The sequence below is a fragment of the Cervus elaphus genome, chromosome 12 (genome assembly GCF_910594005.1).
Source record: "Cervus elaphus chromosome 12, mCerEla1.1, whole genome shotgun sequence".
Taxonomy (NCBI): Eukaryota; Metazoa; Chordata; class Mammalia; order Artiodactyla; family Cervidae; genus Cervus; species Cervus elaphus.
The window spans coordinates 16,478,193-16,497,011 of NC_057826.1; the positions used below are offsets into that span (position 1 = coordinate 16,478,193).

At 55.4% G+C, this 18,819-nt stretch overlaps 1 protein-coding gene across 3 annotated transcripts; it reads left to right on the plus strand.

The window, feature by feature from the left end:
- Positions 1–2,309: 2,309 nt before the first annotated feature.
- PGF (placental growth factor) lies at positions 2,310–15,483 on the plus strand. 3 transcript variants are annotated; one of them, XM_043920842.1, is made up of 7 exons: positions 2,310–2,734; positions 3,961–4,003; positions 8,341–8,537; positions 9,680–9,756; positions 11,695–11,724; positions 11,830–11,892; positions 14,747–15,483. In XM_043920842.1, exons 1-7 carry the CDS (start codon positions 2,660–2,662, stop codon positions 14,772–14,774), a joined length of 513 nt encoding a protein of 170 aa, XP_043776777.1. In that variant the 5' UTR covers positions 2,310–2,659; the 3' UTR covers positions 14,775–15,483. The 3 variants fall into 3 exon arrangements, with proteins under 3 accessions (XP_043776777.1, XP_043776778.1, XP_043776779.1); XM_043920843.1 differs by lacking the exon at positions 11,830–11,892 and having other exon boundaries at positions 2,311–2,734; XM_043920844.1 differs by lacking the exons at positions 11,695–11,724; positions 11,830–11,892 and having other exon boundaries at positions 2,311–2,734.
- The last annotated feature ends 3,336 nt before the right edge of the window (positions 15,484–18,819 follow it).

Consider the following 18,819-nt stretch of genomic DNA (forward strand, 5'->3'; position numbering starts at 1 on the left):
CCAGTTCATCTCACAATGCAAGAAGCCAGGCGCAGAATGATACGGTCTTCAGTTTAGTGACAAAAATCTGAAGTGTGCTTGCAGGAATTGCAGACACTGCCCAGGCACTGGGCTCACCCCAGAGAGTAGAAAGGGAACTGTGAAATCCCCAGCCATCTGAGCATAGTAGGACTGAAGCAATGCGTGTTGAATGAAAGAACAAATGAATGAAAACAAACACATACATACGCACACACAAATATATGCTCCCTTATACTGTGCAAAGGTGCCTAAGTACTCAAAACACTCAGTTATAGACAAGCGTATACAGGGTGTGTGTTCGTCACTCAGTCGTGTCCAACTCTTTTGACCCCATGGACTGTAGCCCACCAGGCTCCTCTGTCCATGGAATTCTCCAGTGGGTTGCCATCTCCTTCTCCAAAGCATGTACAATACAGATACTTAAGTACACCCACTCACACACAAAACACACTCGTGCCCACAGTCACACATCCAAAATAAAGACACACATAAACACATGCATATGTGTAAACACAGATATTATGGGCAAACATATACGATCCAGATATGCCCAAACACTCATCTACTCACCCCTCATACACACGCATAGCAGCGATACCCAGACATCCTCCACAAAGACCCTGGGCCCAGGAAGGAATCTGTCTGCTCCACGAGCCTCAGCATGTTGGAACTCGTCAGAAAGTTCTTGCAGCCCCCACCTAGCTGGCTGGTGACTGGCCCCTGGCTCCTGGACCTCTGGGCTTGGGGCTGGCCAAGCAGGACGCAGCGTCTCGGGCAGCCCCACGTGGGTGGGCGGGCAGACAGCGGACGCAGAGGTCACTGGGGTGAGAGCTGGGGCTGCCCTGGCCTCTCTTTTCCTGGTTGGAATATGAGCTGTAAGGCCCGCCTCTCAGACCTCCCCCCTCTCCCACAGCCGCCCACCAGCCCCAGGCCCAGGCCAACCCATGACCCCAAGTCCTGCCAGGTTATTGCATCCAGGAAGCTGTGCGCAGAGGGTGGTGGTGGTGATGAACCCTTGAAGACACACACAAATATGCAGAGAGATGCATAGTCACACACAGCAACCGGCCCAGATATTCACATACAAAGACATGGGCAGGCATACGAATTCACAATCCCGCTGAAAGGCACATTCAGACACACTTCCAAACCCAGCAGAAAAATCACACATCACACACACAATCACACAGGCATACAGAGATATCAAGAGAACAGACCCTCACACAAGCGACATTTACAGACACCCAGACTACACAGAGAGCACACGGGGACCTTCACAACCGCACCTAAGTGCCCACACACAGGCACAGGCACAGACACACACACACACACACACACGCACACAGACCCCTGCTGCACTGGAACACCTCCTCCTTCTGGGACCTGGAGGAAATGCTGCACTCGGCCACTCTCCAACCCACATGTGGCCGGTTTGCTGGCAAGGCCTGGGAAAACTGCTTCCCACAAGAGGAAATAAGTGCTGAAGTCACAACGGGTGCCTGCTGTCTGAGTGCCTGGCTAGGAGGATGGTGCTTGGGCTGAAGAGACAGCCACATGGCTTGGCTTAGTTACACACACATACACACACACTTTGCAAGAGTACATGTGTGTGTAGGACACATACAGGCAGGGGCACTCTTGAAACCTCAGTTTCTCCATCTGTGTGCTGTGTGCTGTGCTTAGACTCTCAGCCCTGTCCGCTCTTTGCTCTGTCCACGGAGCCTGGCCGACTGCAGTCCACTGGGCTGCAGAGTCGGACACGGCTTCGTCTATGGAATAGGGCTGAGAATTCTTTCACCCTGCAGGATTATGGCGATGGTATAAGGTGGCACCATGAAGTGCCAGACAAAATCATTGCATTCCTGGGGGGTCTGAAGCGGTATCTCTGCAGAGGCCGCTAACATCAGGAGCTTTGAGCACAGGCGTCGGGCTGACCTGGCTTTCCCGCACCCGAGGTGGCCAGAGCCGAGCTGCGGTCCCCTCTCCGCGGCCCGCACTGGGTGCTGCCCGAGTCCGATGGTGCCCCGTGCTGGGCGGCGGCAGCAGGCTCCGAGTGTCGCCGGGGAGGATGCGGACACGGGTCTGACTGGCCTTCTTTCAAGTCCGCGTGGGGATCGGCCCTTTCAGGCACCACGGGCTGAGGGAGCTGGGGCTCAGATCCACGCCGGCCGGCCGCCCTCTGGCCCCGCTGGGCTCGGCCTCTCCCTGGGACTCGGGTCTGGAGCCTCGTCGGCGGTGGGCGGGGCGGCCGTGCGGCCCCGCCCCGTCCGCGGCCCCTGAAACACCGCCGCCAACAAGCTTTAAGTCCCAGAAGGGAGCTGCTGTCTGAGCGAGAAGCCGCATCACTGGCCGGCTACCAGAGAGAGAGGACCCGGGATCGCGCTGGGACTCCTGACCGGCCCTCCCAGGGACCCGCCTGCCCCACGCCGCCCGGCCCCGCCGGACTCTCTGCATCAGCCTTACCTGCGGGGGCCTCCAGAATCTCCAGGGCTTTCAGAGGATGCTCAGGTCGACCTCGGGGCAGCAGTGAGGGGGGCATCCAGCTCCCATCCAACTCCGGTCCTGCGCCAGGGGCTCCCCCTGGAGATGAGCATGGTGGTTTTCTCTTGCAACCCCCTGGTTTGGTACGTCTGAGAAGATGCCTACCATGAGACTGTTCACTTGCTTCCTGCAGCTCCTGACGGGGCTGGCTTTGCCCGCCGTGCCCCCCCAGGTAAGACTCCCACCCCCAGACTGGGAATGGGGAGAGGCGGGGCTCTGAAATCCCAGACCCACAGCGGGCACTGGCACCCTCAAGGATGTCCACACGCTTCCCAGGAGCCAGGCCAGACCCAGTCCTCTGGGAGGAGACCTCAGGCTGGACTGTCCCAGACTCCAGCCCCTGGGGGTCTGTCTTGGCGGGGGCAGGGAAGCCACAGAGAAGGGAGGGAGGTTTCCTGTCTGGCCCCTGGAGCCCCCGGTGGCTTTGCTAAAAGCATCTCTCTGCTAATCCCAGGCGGGTCCCTGGCCTTGTGGTCAGGGTCGAGGCCCTGTGACCAGGCAGGCGCCCCCGGGACCTCTGACCTGGCCTGGTGGAAGGGAAGCCAGCCCAAGAGGCCATTGGTGGGGGAGGCTGGGCCCTGTCCCCGCCAAGGCTCCGGGCGGAGCCCAGGGCTTCTGGGTGGGCTGGGGCGGGGGGGTGAGACAAGAGTCCCACTGTGCCCTCTTTCCCGGGGTGGGCAGCCGGAGGTCCTGAGTGCAGGGCCTGGGGAAGTGAGCAGAGCCCTTTTCCCAGGAGCTGGGTGAGTCTGGCTGCAAGCCAGCTGGGGCAGTGAAATCCTGACAAAGCCAATGAAGCTCCCTTCCCACCACGGTACCCCCACTGCCCTATCCCACTGCCCTGGGAGTCCCCGGCCCCAGCGCAGAAGTGGGTGGGCTGGGCAAGTCCCACGAGGGGGCAGGAGAGCCGTACCACCCTCCGCCCGCCCGCCTGCTGCAGGGCTGCTTAGAGGTGTAACTTTACCGGCAGCAGCAGCTCCTGGCGCCACCAGCTCCAGCGCCTCTGCTCCCACCAGCTGATGGCCTCCCCCTGGGCTCTGGCACCCGGCCAAGGCAAGCTGCACAGGACCTAGCTGGGCTGCCTGGGGGCTGGGTAGAAGGGAGACCCCCATAGTCTCACCAGATCTTTGGGACATAGCAGGCAAATGGGTCTCCAAAGCTTCTCTAGTCTCCCACCCTTTCCAAATGAAGAAGCTGAGGCCAGAGAAAGTGGGACCCATCCAGGCTCCCTCAAGTTGTCAGTTGCACCTGGAAAGAGTAAGCCTTGAGACGGGGCAGCGTGTCCGAGCAGCAGGTGGGCAGGAGGGTGGAGGGGGCCTCTGTGCTCTTGCCAACACACGGGACCCCAGAGCACAGAGGCCCAAGGTCACCCCCCTCACCTCTGCACCTTTCTGTCCACAGCAGTGGGCCTTGTCTTCTGGGAACATTTCATCAGAGGTGGAAGGTAAGCTGGCTGGGCGGGGAGGGGGTGGTGCAGGGCTCCCCAAGCCCTCACATCCCAGAGCTCAGCAGCGGATGGGAAAGTGTTGGCATGAAGAGTGGGTGCAGGCCAATATTAAGTTGGAAGAGACTGCAAGCTGGCTGAGGCCCTAGCTGACAGAGTTGGCAGGGCCTGAGAGATCCCCCTTGCATTGTGACCCGGAGGCCTAGAGAGGTCTCTTCCTGGGCCAGGGTCACTGGGCATCCAGAGAGCAGGGCAGGAGCGCATATACCCAGTGTCCAAACAGTTGGCTCAGAGCCCTTTCCCAGCACGCTCTAAGGGGGCAGATGGGGTCTTGGAAGGCAGTGCAGTGATGAGTGCCAAGGGCTAGACGGAGGGTCAGAAGCAGGCTGCAGTGGGCCAGCAATCAAGAGGACCAGGGAAGGGCAAGAGGACTTCCCAGCAGCCAGGCTGGAGGAACTTCAGGGACCTGAGGAGGCCTCTCCATTGATTACACACAGACAGAGTGAGTCATGCCCTTCCCGGCCCCTCCACTCCCCACCCTAGGTTGCACCAAGGGAGAATCTTCAAAGGGCAAGACATTTGCCAAAGAGACATACGTGTAGAAGGCAGGAGGCCCATGCCAGGCCCCCCGCCTTGCTCCTCCCTCCCTGCCTCTCCGAGACGTGCAGACAGGCCACACACCACTTCCCACGGAAGAAAGAGAGCGTGTAGGGACGTGCGCACACACACGCGTGGTAGACTCTGCGTGCTGGGAACACCCTCCCTCTACCGCCTGGTAGCCAGCCTCTCCTGGACTTGGTCATGCTCTGCCAGCTTGAGTCTCAGGCCCGTTGGGCACTGAGAAGGTGGGGGCAGTAGCAGTCGTTGATTTCACTGATACCTTCTCCCTAGCCCTGCTGTCCCCTCTGGGACTGGCACAATATTAGGCTTTCTGGGATTTGGTGAGGGACCCATCACTTACCTCCACCCCATGGCCCTTTTGATCCTTTTAGTATATTTTGGACAAAGAAGTCTGAGCTTCAGTTTCATCATCTGTAAAATTGGAGTGTTAGACCAAATGATATCTAAAAGTTCTTTTTCCCAGTTGGCAGGATTCTGTGACTCCATAGAGGAGTCCCAAGAGTATATATATCCCAGGGACCTGGGTGAGGAGGCTGAGAAGTCTCAATCCCTTAGGGCAGCTCCCTTGTCATCATCATCATCGATTAGGGAGCCTGTATTGTGACCAGGGAAAGAACTTTGGACCCCAGTTATCAAAACCCTGAAAATGACATCCCCTCATAATACCAGACAAGAGACAGCATGCTCTGTATTCTGCAGCCACAGATGTTGATTTTTTTTACTGTCACTATTCATGGTAATAGTATCGGCCACTTACTATAAATCCATACTGACCACAAGCTGTGAACTAGGAAAGCACTCATATTCTCCACATTTTGTAGATGAAGGCTCTGGGGCTCAGAGAGGCCCTTGGGGTTGTTGCCTAAAGGCTCAGACACCCCTCAGGACATGTGCAGAGCTGGAGTGCATGACACCAAGCCTCCCCATGGCTCACAGCTGAGCAGGCATGAACAGGGTGTCTCTCGAAGCAGGCTGGCTGTGTGCTCTGCCGGTGACCACGGAGGGGATACCTGCTGGGTTTGGGCTGGTGGTTCGTGGCTCTGCCCAGTCCTGTCCCCCCACCCCCACCCAGTGGCCTCCCCAGGAGCTTGCTCTCAGGATGAAACACTTCCCATCCGGGGATCTCCTCTGTCCTGGGTGGTAGGCATCTGTAGCCAGACCAGAAGCTTGCCCAGGGGCTGGCAAGAGAGCCCACTCATGGCCCTGGGGGCAGCCAGGGGCCTGCCTGGGCCACAGGCAACCCCCCTCCCCCACCCCGTTCCTCTCTGCAACCCTGGCCTCTGAGCAGGTCGGGGGCCAGAGGAAGTGCTCTCAGGAGCAGATGAGCAGAGCTCTTTGCTGAGGAGCTCAGCCCACATCTGGGAGCGGTCACCACATCTCTCAGCCGGCCTCTTGCCCAGCACCCTCTGACTCTCCCACACCCCCAGACAGCAGCGCCAGGGATAAGCGACCCTCTTCCTTGATGGCCACCAGGTAAGCCAGGCCCAGCCCACCGCCTTCCCCGCTCTCTCCCAGCGCCATCTGGACTATGTGGCCCAGGACGTGCCGGGCTTCAGGGCCCTGGAGCCTGGGTCCTGTTGACACAGTCCGTGTGGTGGGTGGGGGGGGGGGAACAGGAAGTCTCTTCTTCCTTCTCAGCCCTCCCGGGCTCTGCTTAACCCAGCAGTGGCCCCACAGCCCGGGTGGGCTGGAGTCTGCTTGTGGGATGATAGGGGCCTTGGGGGCCACTCCTCTGCTTTTGCACTCTTCCTGATGGCTGGTCCCGAGGTGGGACCCTGAACCTTCTATGGCACTTTGGCAGCCAACTATTCCTCTGCTGTTATTTACGTTTTCCAAGGCAGAGATTAAGCGTTGAGAGTTACGTAGTGCTCATGAAGCTTTTAGACTAAACACGCACTCATGGAGTTACATTAGGGAGCTGCTCCTCTGACCTCTGCCTGCAAAGGCCAGTTTCCTGGGGCTCTGGGCTGCCTGGCGGACATGGCCTTGCTTCCTGCTTGGGTCCAGGGAGAGTGGCCCAGAGGCCTGGAGAGGCAGGATCAGGGAGGCCTCTGGTCCCCTTCCCATTCCCGGACCCAGCCCTAGTGCCCCTGCAACAGACAGGGCAGAATGGAGCCGCAGACGCCCAGATAAGCAGGGTTTATTGCTCTGTGCCGCCCCAGCCAGCTCCACGTGGACACACCGCCTCTTGGGTATTTTCCACCGGCTTGCAGCCTTTCCCGAGGGCCTCTGCTAGGGCTGAAGTTTATTTTTCCTCCGAGATTACCCTGAGACTCATGTCCTCGCAGGCTCTGTAGAATGGACTTCAGCCCCTTCTGCCTCCTAGGAAGGGCCGTGGAAGGAAGTGAGGGGCTGCTGGGAGCGGGGCAGAGGCTGCAGGGACCCCAGGTGGTCCAGCTCCCCTGTTCTCCCCCACAAGAGGAGGACGACCATCCAGTGCAGGGCAGGGTGACCCAGGATTGGCGATGTGTCTCTGCCCGCGGTCTCAAGGCTGGGCTGGGCCGTGTGTGCAGTGCACATAGAAACACAGAGCGCCTATCAGAGCTGGGGGAGCCCTTAGCAACCATCTCTTCCCAGCCTTCTTCTTTTTCCCCAGCTGGAGAAACTGATACACCCAGAAAGGTGCAGTGACCTCCCCAAGGTCACACAGCCAGCGCAGGGCCGGGACTAGGAGCCAGTCTCCTGGCTCTGGCTATTCAATTCCTGCCAGTCTGTGTTTGGGTCCAGGCCCCAGGCCCTCCCCGAAAGGAGGAGCATCTGTTGAGAGACTCCAGATCAGGCCCCCAAAGATCTGGTCACAACCACCAGGACATCGTGGGGGTCGGGGATGTCCCTGATAATTTTCAGTGAACTATCATCTACTCAGTCAGTAATTACCTAGCCTGTGTTTACTGGGTGTTTGGGTGCCTGTCTTCAAGGAGCCTCAACTCGGTTGTAAAAATGATAAAAGCCTCCAGTGATGGAGATAAAGCAAGCCCTTGGGGCTGAGTTATGCTCAAAAGAGGAACATCTGTTCATATCAGACAAGTTGGAGAAGGCTTCAGAGAGGAGGCAGGGAGGCAGGCCCAGAGGAGTGGGTGGTGGGCTTTATTTGGTTAGAAATGAGAAGGGGGCAAGGAGCATGGACCAAAAGAGGGAATCTGAGTGATGTGGCCCTGGGCCCATGCAGGGGTGGTCCAACGGAAAATGGAGAGCGGGGATGGGCCACATTGCTGGCTGCAGTCTGGGCCACCAGGCAGAGGAGCTGGCCCAGACAGAAGAGGAAATAAGGACTAAGGGGAAGGTTCACCCTCCCTGTGGGACTCTGCAAGCCAGTCTTGCAGAACTTGCAGAGCTAACTGTATTCTGCCAATTCCTCAAGACCAGGGGAGGACCAGGTCAGGCCCTGAAAAAGATCCAGAGGGCCTGGGGATACTGCCAGGACACACTCCTCCGAGCTGCAAGGCCCCCGAGGCCAATGCCAGCGCCTGAGCTGAGAACAGAGCCGAGAATCGCAAGCCCCTAAGAAGTTCTGTTCCCCTGGGATTTCCATCTAGCAGATGAGCCGGGAGGTCAGGGGGGGTGCAGCTGTCATCCCAGAGGATTGACATCAAGAGTTCAGAGCAAGGGGAGAGCTCACGTAGGCTGGGGGCTTCCTGGAGGAGCGGGTGTGGGCTGAGCCTGGGAGGGCCTGCCCTGCCCTGGGACCTGAGCCGGCTGTCTGTGCCTCCTTGCAGTGGTGCCCTTCCAGCGAGTGTGGGAACGCAGCTACTGCCAGCCGGTGGAGAGGTTGGTGGACATCGTGTCTGAGTACCCCAGCGAGATGGAGCACCTATTCAGCCCATCCTGTGTCTCCCTGCTGCGCTGCACTGGCTGCTGCAGCGATGAAAAGATGCACTGCATGCCCCTGGAGACAGCCAACATCACCTTGCAGGTAGGGAGACGCCCCGGCTCGGGTCCCAGCCTGCCCCGCCATCCACAGCCACAGAGTCTGCCCCCCGAGAGAGGGGACCAGGAGAGGGCAGGCCAGGGTCACAGGACCCAAAGTGATACCCAGGTGTTCTTACCCACAGCACTCCTCCTTCTTGAGCCCCAGCCCCATCTTTGAGCCCCCTCTCCTCCTCCCTTACCAGCTTTCTCAGGCTCTGGCTTAGCCCTACTCCAGGACACAAGATATCTCATTGAGGTTGGGAAAGAAATCTGTTTGGATTCAAAATGTCCCTTTTTATACCAGGAGCGTTCGGTGCCCTGAGCTTTGCTTCCACACTCACACTCACAATGTTGGGTTTTTTTTCTGAGCACTTGAAACCTCAAAAATTTCCAAGCACTGTGCTTCAGAAATGTTACCTCAACATTCAATCTTTGGAGCCAAGTTATATTCCCATTTCACAGAGGGAAGCTGAGCTTCAGAGATGATATTTCACCTACTTAGCAAGTGGAAAAGCCACGATTTGAACATAGGTCTTGCTGCCTTCAGAGCATGGGCCACCTTCCTACCCTGTGCTTTGCTGATGGCCCTGGGATGAGGGGGGGATGGGAGCCTCCCTCGGGTCCGCAGGCAGGTAGGAGGGCTGTTTGCCCCGCACTCCAAGTGGAATGAGGGTGTGTAGTACAGAAGTAAGTAAGTAAGTGTTAGTTGCTCGGTTGTGTCCGATTCTTTGCGATCCCGCGGACTGTAACCCACCAGCTATCCTTTGTCCATGGGATTCTCCAGGCATGAATACTGGAGTGGGTTGCCAAGCCCTCCTCCAAGGGATCTTCCCTACCCAGGAATTGAACCCAGGTCTCCCGCATTGCAGGCAGATTCTTTACCATCTGAGCCATCAGGGAAGCCCAAGAATACTGGAATGGGTAGCTTATCCCTTCTCCAGGGGATCTCCCTACCCAGGAATTGAACCCAGGTCTCCTGCATTGCAGGCAGATTCTTTACCATCTGAGCCACCAGGGAAGCCCATGCAGTACCAAGGCTGGTGGGAAGTAGGGAGTCTGGTCCTCCCCTAACGGGTGGCCGGATGGAGTATTGGAAACCTGAAGGCCACCCCGCAGTCCAGTCACCCAACCTTTGTCTCCTCACAGCTCCTGAAGTACCGCGCTCTGGACTTGCCCTTCTTTGTGGAGATGAGCTTCTCTCAGCACATCAGCTGCGAGTGCAGGTGGGTCCACGGGTGCGGCCGGGACGGCCCCCACACACCTGGCGGCATCAGCCAGGGGTTGGCCATGCGTGCGGCAGTCTGTGCCTCCTTCCCTGTTGATGGAGACCAGGGAAACTGGGGACCAGTGACAGCCCAGGGAGCTGGTCCCAGGAGCTGGAGCATAGCTACTGAGAACTCACAGGGCCAGAGGGAGCCAGGGTCCCTCCCAAACTGGCCAGGCTTGGGCACGCTGTCTCCCTCCTCGAGCCGGGAGGGGGATGCCAGGGCCCTGGAAGAGGCACTTGGACCCACGGGAGGGGGCAACGGGATTGAGGAGCTCAAAAACAGACAAACCCTGGTAGGAGGGAAGGGGCAGAGGGAAGGAGGCACAGGCTTTCTTTAAAGTCGAGTCTCCACCTGGCAGAGCCTCTCCCCAACACATCTTGCTGCTGGTGCCCAGGGCACTCTTAGCATTAGTTACCAGGAGCAGCAGGCCTGGCACCGGCAACTGGTTCAGGGACACTCCTGATACCTCTGGGCCATGGGATGGAGGCATGGGACCGAGGTCCTGAGCCATGTCATGGGGCAGGAAGAGGGGGAGAGCCACCGTTTATGGTGCATCTCCTCTGTGCCTCGCCCAACATAGGCACCCGACCTGAGTGTGTTTCTGATTTAATCAGCAGACATCTATTGAGCACTTACTGTATGCTAGGTATGGTCTCAGATGCTTGGGATACAGTGGTGAGCAAGACAGACCAGGTCCTTGGTCTCCTAACCACCCATTTTACAGATGAGGAAACCGAGGCTTGCTATGGTTACATGATTTGCCACAGCTAGTGGGTTGACCCCAGCCTGTTGACCCCTAAACCTTCCCTTTCTCTTGCTACCTCTCATGGCCATTACCACACTCTACAGACACCCCAGTACTGCCCTGGGCTTGGTCCTGCCTGGTGTCCAGGGCTCTGGCCACTGCTCTTGGACCTATACCACTGCTAGAAGCCCTGCCTCAGTTTCCTCCCATCCTCCCTTGCCAGGGCTTGGCCATGTAACAACAGTTCAGTAGCAAATCCTCCTTAGCACAGTGCTAGACAGTGACCTTTCACCTTCCCCATCACCTTTGCCCTCATAACCTCTATGTTGGGGCAGACAGATGAGAAGATTAAGGGTACAAGAGTGTCTCTGACTGGTCCCAGATGGCAGAGACAAGACCAAACAGTCCCAGAAGGTGCTGGTACCCTGCCCTGGCTCCCAAGAGGACGGCCAGCCTAGGGCAGCCTTCCCTGGCCCAAAGCTGACTGTCACCACGCTGTCCCACACCCCCACCCTGGTTCCCAGGGAAGACTGTCGCCTTCCAGAGGGCTGAGCAACAGGGCCACCTTTCTTCTCTCTTCTGGGCCAACAGCCACGGCCCCGGGAGACAGAGCCAGGACAAGTCTGGTGACTGTGGGGCTTTCGATCACCTCCCGTCATCCTGCTCCCTCACCCTGATCCCTGAGATTGCTGCAACATCACACGTCCCCAGGGTAGGGTGGTGGCCGTTGTGCCTTGACAGGTGGCCTTGCCCCTCACTCACTGCCAGTGAGGACATTCCCAGAGGGCACTCTGGAAGGAAAGGGCACCCTGGCAGGTGCAAGGGAAGGACGTGAACAGAGAAAGGCTGCAGAGAGCAGACTCAGTCCCCAGATTTGATTCCAAGAAGCAGAGGAGAGCAGACGGGTGTGGAGAGGACCCCCAAGAGAGCACTCGCACCTCTCATAGTGGGGTCACCAGGGCCTACTAGAGTGGGAGTGGAAGCCCCCAGGCCTCTGGGCATCTCTCCCTCACCAGCTCCACGCTACCCCCTAGTGGCTTCAGCCCCAACTACAGGGCCAGCCCCAGTGATGGCCAGGGGAGTCTGGCCAGGGAGCCCCCACCTACAGCTGTCCTGATTCTCCACCATTCCTCTCTCTGTTTTTCCAGACCTCGGTGGGGGAAGACGAAGCCAAAAAGGTAAGCAGCCTGGCAGGGGTGCCAGGCTGTTCTCAGGCCTGCCAACCCCTGACCTAGCATGGGGGCCCCCAGCTGCTCTGTCTTGACGCTTTTGGCTTATTGCAGGAGGAGAGCCAAGGTCAGGGGCCAGAGGAAGAGAAAGGAGCAGAAACACAAAGACTGTCACCTGTGAGTGCGCGGGGGTGCCAGGGATGGCAAGGAGGCTGGGCCAGAGGGGAGCCCCACCCTGCCAGCATGGTCAGTGGTCGGGGAGGGACAAAGCCAGCGGTGCGGGCCAGAACCTAGAGATGCCAGGGCCTAGGAAGCCTCAGGTGAACTGAGACAAGAACCAGGAAGCCGTCCCGGCTTAGTTCTAAGTTTCTGTGTGGCCTTGAGCAAGTCACATCACCTCTCTGAGCCTAGTTTTTCTGTGTGTAGAATGAGCGTCAGGGGGGTCAAACAAGCATTTGGTCAATCTACAAACATTTACCAAGCACTTACTGTGTGCCAGGTACTTTCTTGGGCAGACCAATAATATTTCTGCCCTTACAGGGCTTACACTCTAGTGTTAGAAAGTCCAAAAATTTAGGGACTGAGACTGGTGGGCTACAGTCCTTAGGGTGGTAAAGAGTCAGACCCGAATGAGGCGGCTTAGCACACACACAGGCCAGTGGTCTAGTGGTTAAGACTCCACCTCTCAACACACGGGTTGCCGGTTTGATCCCTGGTCAGGAAACTAAGGTCCCACATGCTGCAGGGTGTGGCCAAAAAAAAAAAAGAAGTAACAGTTTTTTTTTTTTAAGTCCAAAAATTTAGCCAGGGCTACCTCTTGGAGGCCCTAGGGAAGGTAGAGCCCCTCACTGGCTCTCAGACCAGTATTTCTTTCACTCTCCCAGAGAGCCTTGGGGTCTACTTGCTTTTCTTTCTTTGTCCATGTTACCTGTCCATTTGGTTTCACCTCTGGAGAAGGTGGCTGGGATCCAGGCCTGAGTGTTGGAAGAGCAGAATTAGCAAAGGGCAACCCCGAATCTGTGAGAGTAAGCAGGAAAAATAAAGTACCTCACATGCGCAGTAACTCAGTCACACTGTGGTTCTCCAAGGCCAGTCTCCTCCCAGCAACAGGACTGTCTCCACAGTCCTGTCTTTTCCACAGATCTTCTCATGTCATGGGGCTGGGGCTGGCCAAGCCCTACCCTGTGAGCCTGTCCCTGCAGGAGCAGACACGTCCACCCCACTCCGTGAAGCTAGGGCTTCTCAGAGGTTGGTCCCTACAGGCATGTAGCCCTTATTTCTCCCCTGGTTCCAAGCAGTGACTAGGGGAGGGGCTGGCAGTCCTGGTTGGGCTCCCCAACCAGGCAGCCCCAGATGGAAAGTGTCCTGTCCTAGCTGCTGGGGTAGCAGTCTTCAAATGTTTCATTTGGGAATCTCTTGAAAGAACTTCCAAAGCCCACGTGCCCCCTTGTTCATTTTTAAGTTGACATTAACCTTTTTCATCAACATTGTAGATAGTTGCAAAGGATGTAATATATTAGTATTTTAATATAAAGCCATTATATCACTCTCCAGAGGTATCCTGTGGAATAAGCCATCCTAATTTAATATGATCATCCACTTTTTAAAAATTATTTAACAACATCAAAAAATATATGAACACTCTCCTTTAATAGCTGCATATTTCCATTGCTTCTTTTTTCCTCGAACATGACTTTCCATTTTACTTTCCCCACAGAATTTCAGCCTAATGTAATATTTTTTAAATAGTCAAACATTTTTTATGTACCACCTTGTCTTACTTATCTGCCACAACAATGGTATATGAGTTTGAATTATTTTAAATTTTCCTGTGAGTAGAAAACTCGAAATTAAATTTTTTCTTGGAATGAATTATCACAGTAATTATTAGTAGTACCCATTGATTAAAACAGCACAAATACATTATATTTTACTAGATGCTAAGCACAAAAGGACAATCAATCTTACTGGGGTTGCATCTCAATGAGATGGATGCAGCTACTTTTCAATTAGTTGATGAACCCGCCAAGAACCCGTTATCTCCTGCCAGACTGAGACAGGATTCAGCAATAATTCCATTCCTGTTTATTTTTTGCAGATGAAAAGATTGAAAAACCATGTTCACATAAATAAATAAATGGGGCTGGGTGTTACTCAAGCACTTGAACCCCTTCCAAGTTAACAATATTTGCCGAAAACCTGAAAGTGATCTGCTATAAGAATTTACTTCTCTTAACATATTAGCTGATGATTTAGCTAATCTCTTCAATTTTGTTGAAAATAGACGTGGAAACCACCCAACTTGCAAAAGACTTGGTTACCCAATAGCTCATCATATTTCTTTTCTCAACCACCTACACTGATATCTATCAAATTGTTCTTTTATTCAGTGTCCCCCTGAATCCTTTTTACCTTGAGGCAAAGTACTGTGACAGGAGCTTCCTTCCTTTCTAAGGGAGAAGGGCCTTTGGCAATGAGATGATGGGAAGCAGACCTCTGTCGCAGACAGTTTTCAGGCAGAGTGCAGGTAGAGGCTGGGAGCAGATTCCTTTAAAACCACCAATATTCACATAGGACTTGGACAATCTTCATGTGCATCCAGGGGTTCTGGTATCCTCGTTTGAAGATTGCTGCCCCAAAGTAACCAAAGGCATTGGTGCATGGAGCCAGACTGTGTTCAAAGCCGGCTTTGTCACTAACTTGCTGTGTGACCTTGGGCAAGTTTCTTAACCTCTCTGAGCCTCCGTTTGCTCGTCTGCTAAAGGATGATAGTAATTGCACCCTTCCTCATGGAATATTGTTAAGGGTAAATGAGAGAGTGCTTGGCGCAAGGCTGAGCACATGGGTAAGTGCTTGGTGAAGGCCAGTTCCTAGCCGCTTCTCAGCCTCATGCAAGCAGAGATCCAGGAGCACTGCAGGCTCTCCGTGCTCCCTGTCCAAGCTTCCCCTCTGGGAAGTCCTCCCTCCCATAGGAGGGACCCCACCCTCCACCCTGGGCTGATACCCTCTTTCTGTGTTTGGTCTCTGGCAGGTGCGGTGATACTCTTTCCCGGAGGTAACCAGTCCCTCGGAGGAGAGACCCCCCCACACCCGGCTGGTGTATTTATTACCGTCACATTCTCAGTTACCTCCTGCTGGCACCTGCCCTCTATTTATTAGCCAATTGTATCCCTGCTGAATGACTCACTCCCTCCACGGGACAGGACCCTCAGGAATTCAGTGCCTTAAACAGAACGTGAGAGAAAGAAGACAGACCCATGTGGCTTCAGCTTGAGAAGGAGCAAGACTTGTGGCTTTGTGAGGGGCAGGCCTGGCCCCAGAGGCCCCGGGGGTCTCCAGGAGGCTGGAGAAGGAAGGACTGGAGACCCACCACCTGCCCTCCCGGAACCTTGGGCTCCGCACAGACCAGCAACCCTTGCTGGGGAAGCTCCTGGTGGAAGTTGGGGGTGGAGGCCCCTGCTCCGGCCACCCTGGCCCTGCTGAGGGGGTGGGCGGGCAGCCACTCTGCACCCTGGAGGTCGGACATTCAGCTCTGGAGAACAGTGCTTGCCTGGGGGGCCTCTGCCACTCCTCGTCCCCTCGGTCTCGCCTCACCTCTTAACTGCTGCTTGTGCTGAGACATTGTTCTTTGTGGCCAAAGCATCATCATCCCGCCCCTCTCAAGGACACAGGCAAAGAGTGGGCCCCAAGCTGGACATGGAGCGAGCTGCCCTTGTGTGGCTGTCTGACCACCAAGCCAGTTTCTCTTGAATAAAGTATTCTAGTCTGAAACTGCTTTCCAGGGGAGTGTTCCTGCCAAGGCAGCAGGCGACAGCAGGAAATGGGAGGGGGACAGAGGAAAGAGGACCGTGGGCCCCAAGGCTGCCTGGGGTGGGAGTGGGGGTGGGGGTCCAGCCTGAGTCCCTGGGGTGTCTTCTCCAGATGCTTTAGGCAAAACCCTGAGGCCCACTCTTCCCATAATGAGGGGTTCCCAGAATGGAGGCTTGGCCCTAAACTTGAGGGCCCAGGCCTCAGCCACCCCTGAACACCCTCAAATTCAAGAGCGCAGTCCTCTTCCCCTGGTGCCTGCCGCCTTCCCCAGGGCCACCCTACCCCCAGCCCAATGCCCGGCTCTCAGGTGCCACGGCTCCTGGCTCCAGGGACCTAAACCGCGCCACCTCCAGCCCACTCTAGCTGCTGAATGCAGGGACTGGCAGATGCTACCTGATTTCTTCTGCCCTGGACCTCCCATCTTCCTGTTTCCTCCTGAATGCCTTGGCATGAAAGGAGGGAAAAAAATGCTTTTTTTTCCCCCCAATCCAAACCACTTATTATCTGACTCCCTTCAGCCTCCAACCCCCAAGGTATGTCTGTTTTCCTGTTGTGTTTAGGGACAGGGTGCTCCCTGTTCTCTCTGACTGCAGGCTGCTCAGATAAAGCCTCAGGGCCTGGGGCCGGAGCCCTCCTCAGGCTTTGGAGGGAAGCCAGGGACGGTCTGGGTGGGGTAGCCCTGCCGAGGCAGCTGCCCTTGGTGGTCTGTCCACCACTGAGGCCTGGGCCGCCCTGGAGGACACCCTGGTCAGAGTGTGCTTCTGGCCAGCAATCACAGAGTGGGTGTGGGCCGGCCACGCAGGACATGCTTCGTGGGAGAAAGGTATTTTCTCTTCTGCCTCTTTGCTCTTGGGTTACACCCATTCCAAGCTGTTGCCTCGGAGGGATGGATAGCTAAGAAGGGCACCCCTCCCCTTTAGTCAGTCTCTGATGGGGCCCCAGGGACACTACCCCAGCCCTTGTAGCATGTCCCAGGCTCTCAACTTCACAAGTCACCCACATGGAGTTCTGCCTCCCCACCCAGACCAGCCACCCCTGGAGAGAACTAGACCAGGGGAGCAGCCAGAGGCCAGAAGCAAAACTCTGCATCTGTGGCCAGAACCTCACAGCTGGAGCCAGTAGGAAGGGAGCTAACTGGTGCATCTGACCACTCTGGCCATCCTTTCAGGTCATTCAGGACGTAGCAGGCCCTTTTCTTCTGCTCTTTATCTCTTTGTGGAGCCCCACCTGTGTACCTAGGCACCAGGGATCCACTGGGGGAATAAAACATCCAGGACCTGCTCTCATGGATCTCATATTTGAGTGGAGAGACGGACCACAATCATGGATTCAGGATGTGGGGTGGACTTTATTGTTTTTCACATCAGAAACTGGATCCAGCGCTTAGGAGAAAGGTGTCTTAAGCACCCCTCCCCACTTTTTAAAACAAAGAAGCAGCAGTTTGGGGCTGGACACGTCTGTCTACAGGATTTATTATTAATAAGAGATGGCTGAAGTAGTCCTGTTAGGCTCAAACATCACCCAGCACACCCTTCCTCAGTCTCAGTAAGCAGAGGGCCAGGGGCAGGGGTGGGGGGAGGAGAGAGAGGGAGGGGCAGTCATTGGATACCTGGGTTGCTGGTGTCTTCCCCTCCTCTCCCTGGAGCTGGGTTTGCCATTCAGATTAGCCCGTGTGCTATCTGGCTGGGGCTTGGATGGATGGAGAAGTGAATAGCGACAGGGGACAGGGAGAGGGGACACTTCGGGACATCCAGCAGTCATTTCCCACAGGTTGGGGGGTGTGGGGAAGGTGAATGGCCATGAGCTGCCTTGCCCATGATCTCCCAAGAGGGAAACCTGCAGGTGAAGAGGCCCCATAGGCTACAGGCTGTGGGCATAGAGTTGGGGCAATCGCTGAGTGGGGGGGTCAGGTATAGACCTGAAAAAGGAGCACAATAGGGAACTGAGGAGTGGGGCAACCCTGCAGTGCACCCACAGGACAGTTGGCATCTCGATGCCTACCACACCAGGTACATGCACAGCTAGAGAGGAGATGGCCTCTTCTAAGAGGAACTTTCCCCCTAATTTCTCTTTCCTGACCCTGTGAAAAAGAGAAAAGGACTTTGGCCAGGAAAGTGGTGAGGAGTCTAAGGGCAGACCATGCCTCTTCCTGCTCCCTCAAGTTCAATCCAGGCCCTGCCCAGGAGCGAAAGGAGTTAGCCTTCAATTAGATGGACCAGCTTAAATGAGGCCAGGCCTTTAATAAATTAAAGTGACAGGAACATTAGAAGATCTGCCCAAGATGCTATTAAGAAACAGGAAAAGGAGAATCAACATAGTTCATCTAGAAGCAACGATGAGAGAAAGAAACTGGTTTGTTTGTATTCCTGCGGCTTGCTCAATAAGCAACTGATACATGTAAACAGAGAAATTAATGAGAAAATGGTCTTATTGCCAGAGTATGGGTCTGGCACATTAGAGATGGCCCTTCGTTTGAATCTGAGTCGACCTGGGTCTGCTTTGACCAATAGAGTATGGGAGAAAGGACCCTATAATGGTTCCAAGTCCTTTAAAGAGGACTGGCAGCTTCTGCCCTGGTCTCTTGGAACCCTGAGCTGCCATGTGAGAAGTCCAGCTATGGTGAAGTCACCATGTTGGAAGGAAGCCCAAGCCAGCAATATAGATGTGTGGGGAGGAGGCAGGCGGGGATCAGTCCAATTGTTCCAACTCCCAGGCATTACAGTCATCTCAAATGAAGCCTCAGACCCCCTAGAGAACAGACAGATTGGGACTTCCCTGGTGGTTCAGTGATTGGGAGTCCGCCTTCCAATGCAGGGGAAGTGGCTTTGATCCCTGCTTGAGGAACTGGGATCCTACATGCTGCAGGGCAACTTAGTCTGTGAGCTGCAACTACTGAGCCGGCACACTCCAGAGTCCCTGCTCCACAACAAGAGAAGCCTGTGTACCGCAACAAAGACCCAGCGCATCCAAATAAATAAATAATGAAATTGTTTCCCACTAAAAAAAAATATTAAAAAGAGAGGAGAGAGAAGTTGTACCCACTGTACCCTACTTGATTTCATCATTGTTGAATTATGAAATAAAATAATAACAGAGTATTTGGAGGCAGTTGTCATGCAGCAATGGAGGCTTCATGGAAATAAGGAAAGGCGATGAGACAGTGTTTGGGGAAAGTCTCCTAGACTTTCACCTTTATGGTGAAGTTATAGTCATGTGACAATTACTCCAAAGCGGGACAAGAGCCCTTCAAACAGAAAACACAGCTGATGCAAAAGCCTGGAAGGAATCCCAATG

What these genes read in the sequence shown, in the direction of transcription:
- PGF (XM_043920842.1), top strand. Translation starts at nt 2,660, where the DNA reads ATGCCTACCATGAGACTGTTCACTTGCTTCCTGCAGCTCCTGACGGGG. An exon ending in CATTTCATCAGAGGTGGAAG is followed by an intron (nt 4,004 to 8,340) that starts GTAAGCTGGCTG and finishes GCCTCCTTGCAG; the next exon opens with TGGTGCCCTTCCAGCGAGTG. An exon ending in GGGAAGACGAAGCCAAAAAG is followed by an intron (nt 11,725 to 11,829) that starts GTAAGCAGCCTG and finishes GGCTTATTGCAG; the next exon opens with GAGGAGAGCCAAGGTCAGGG.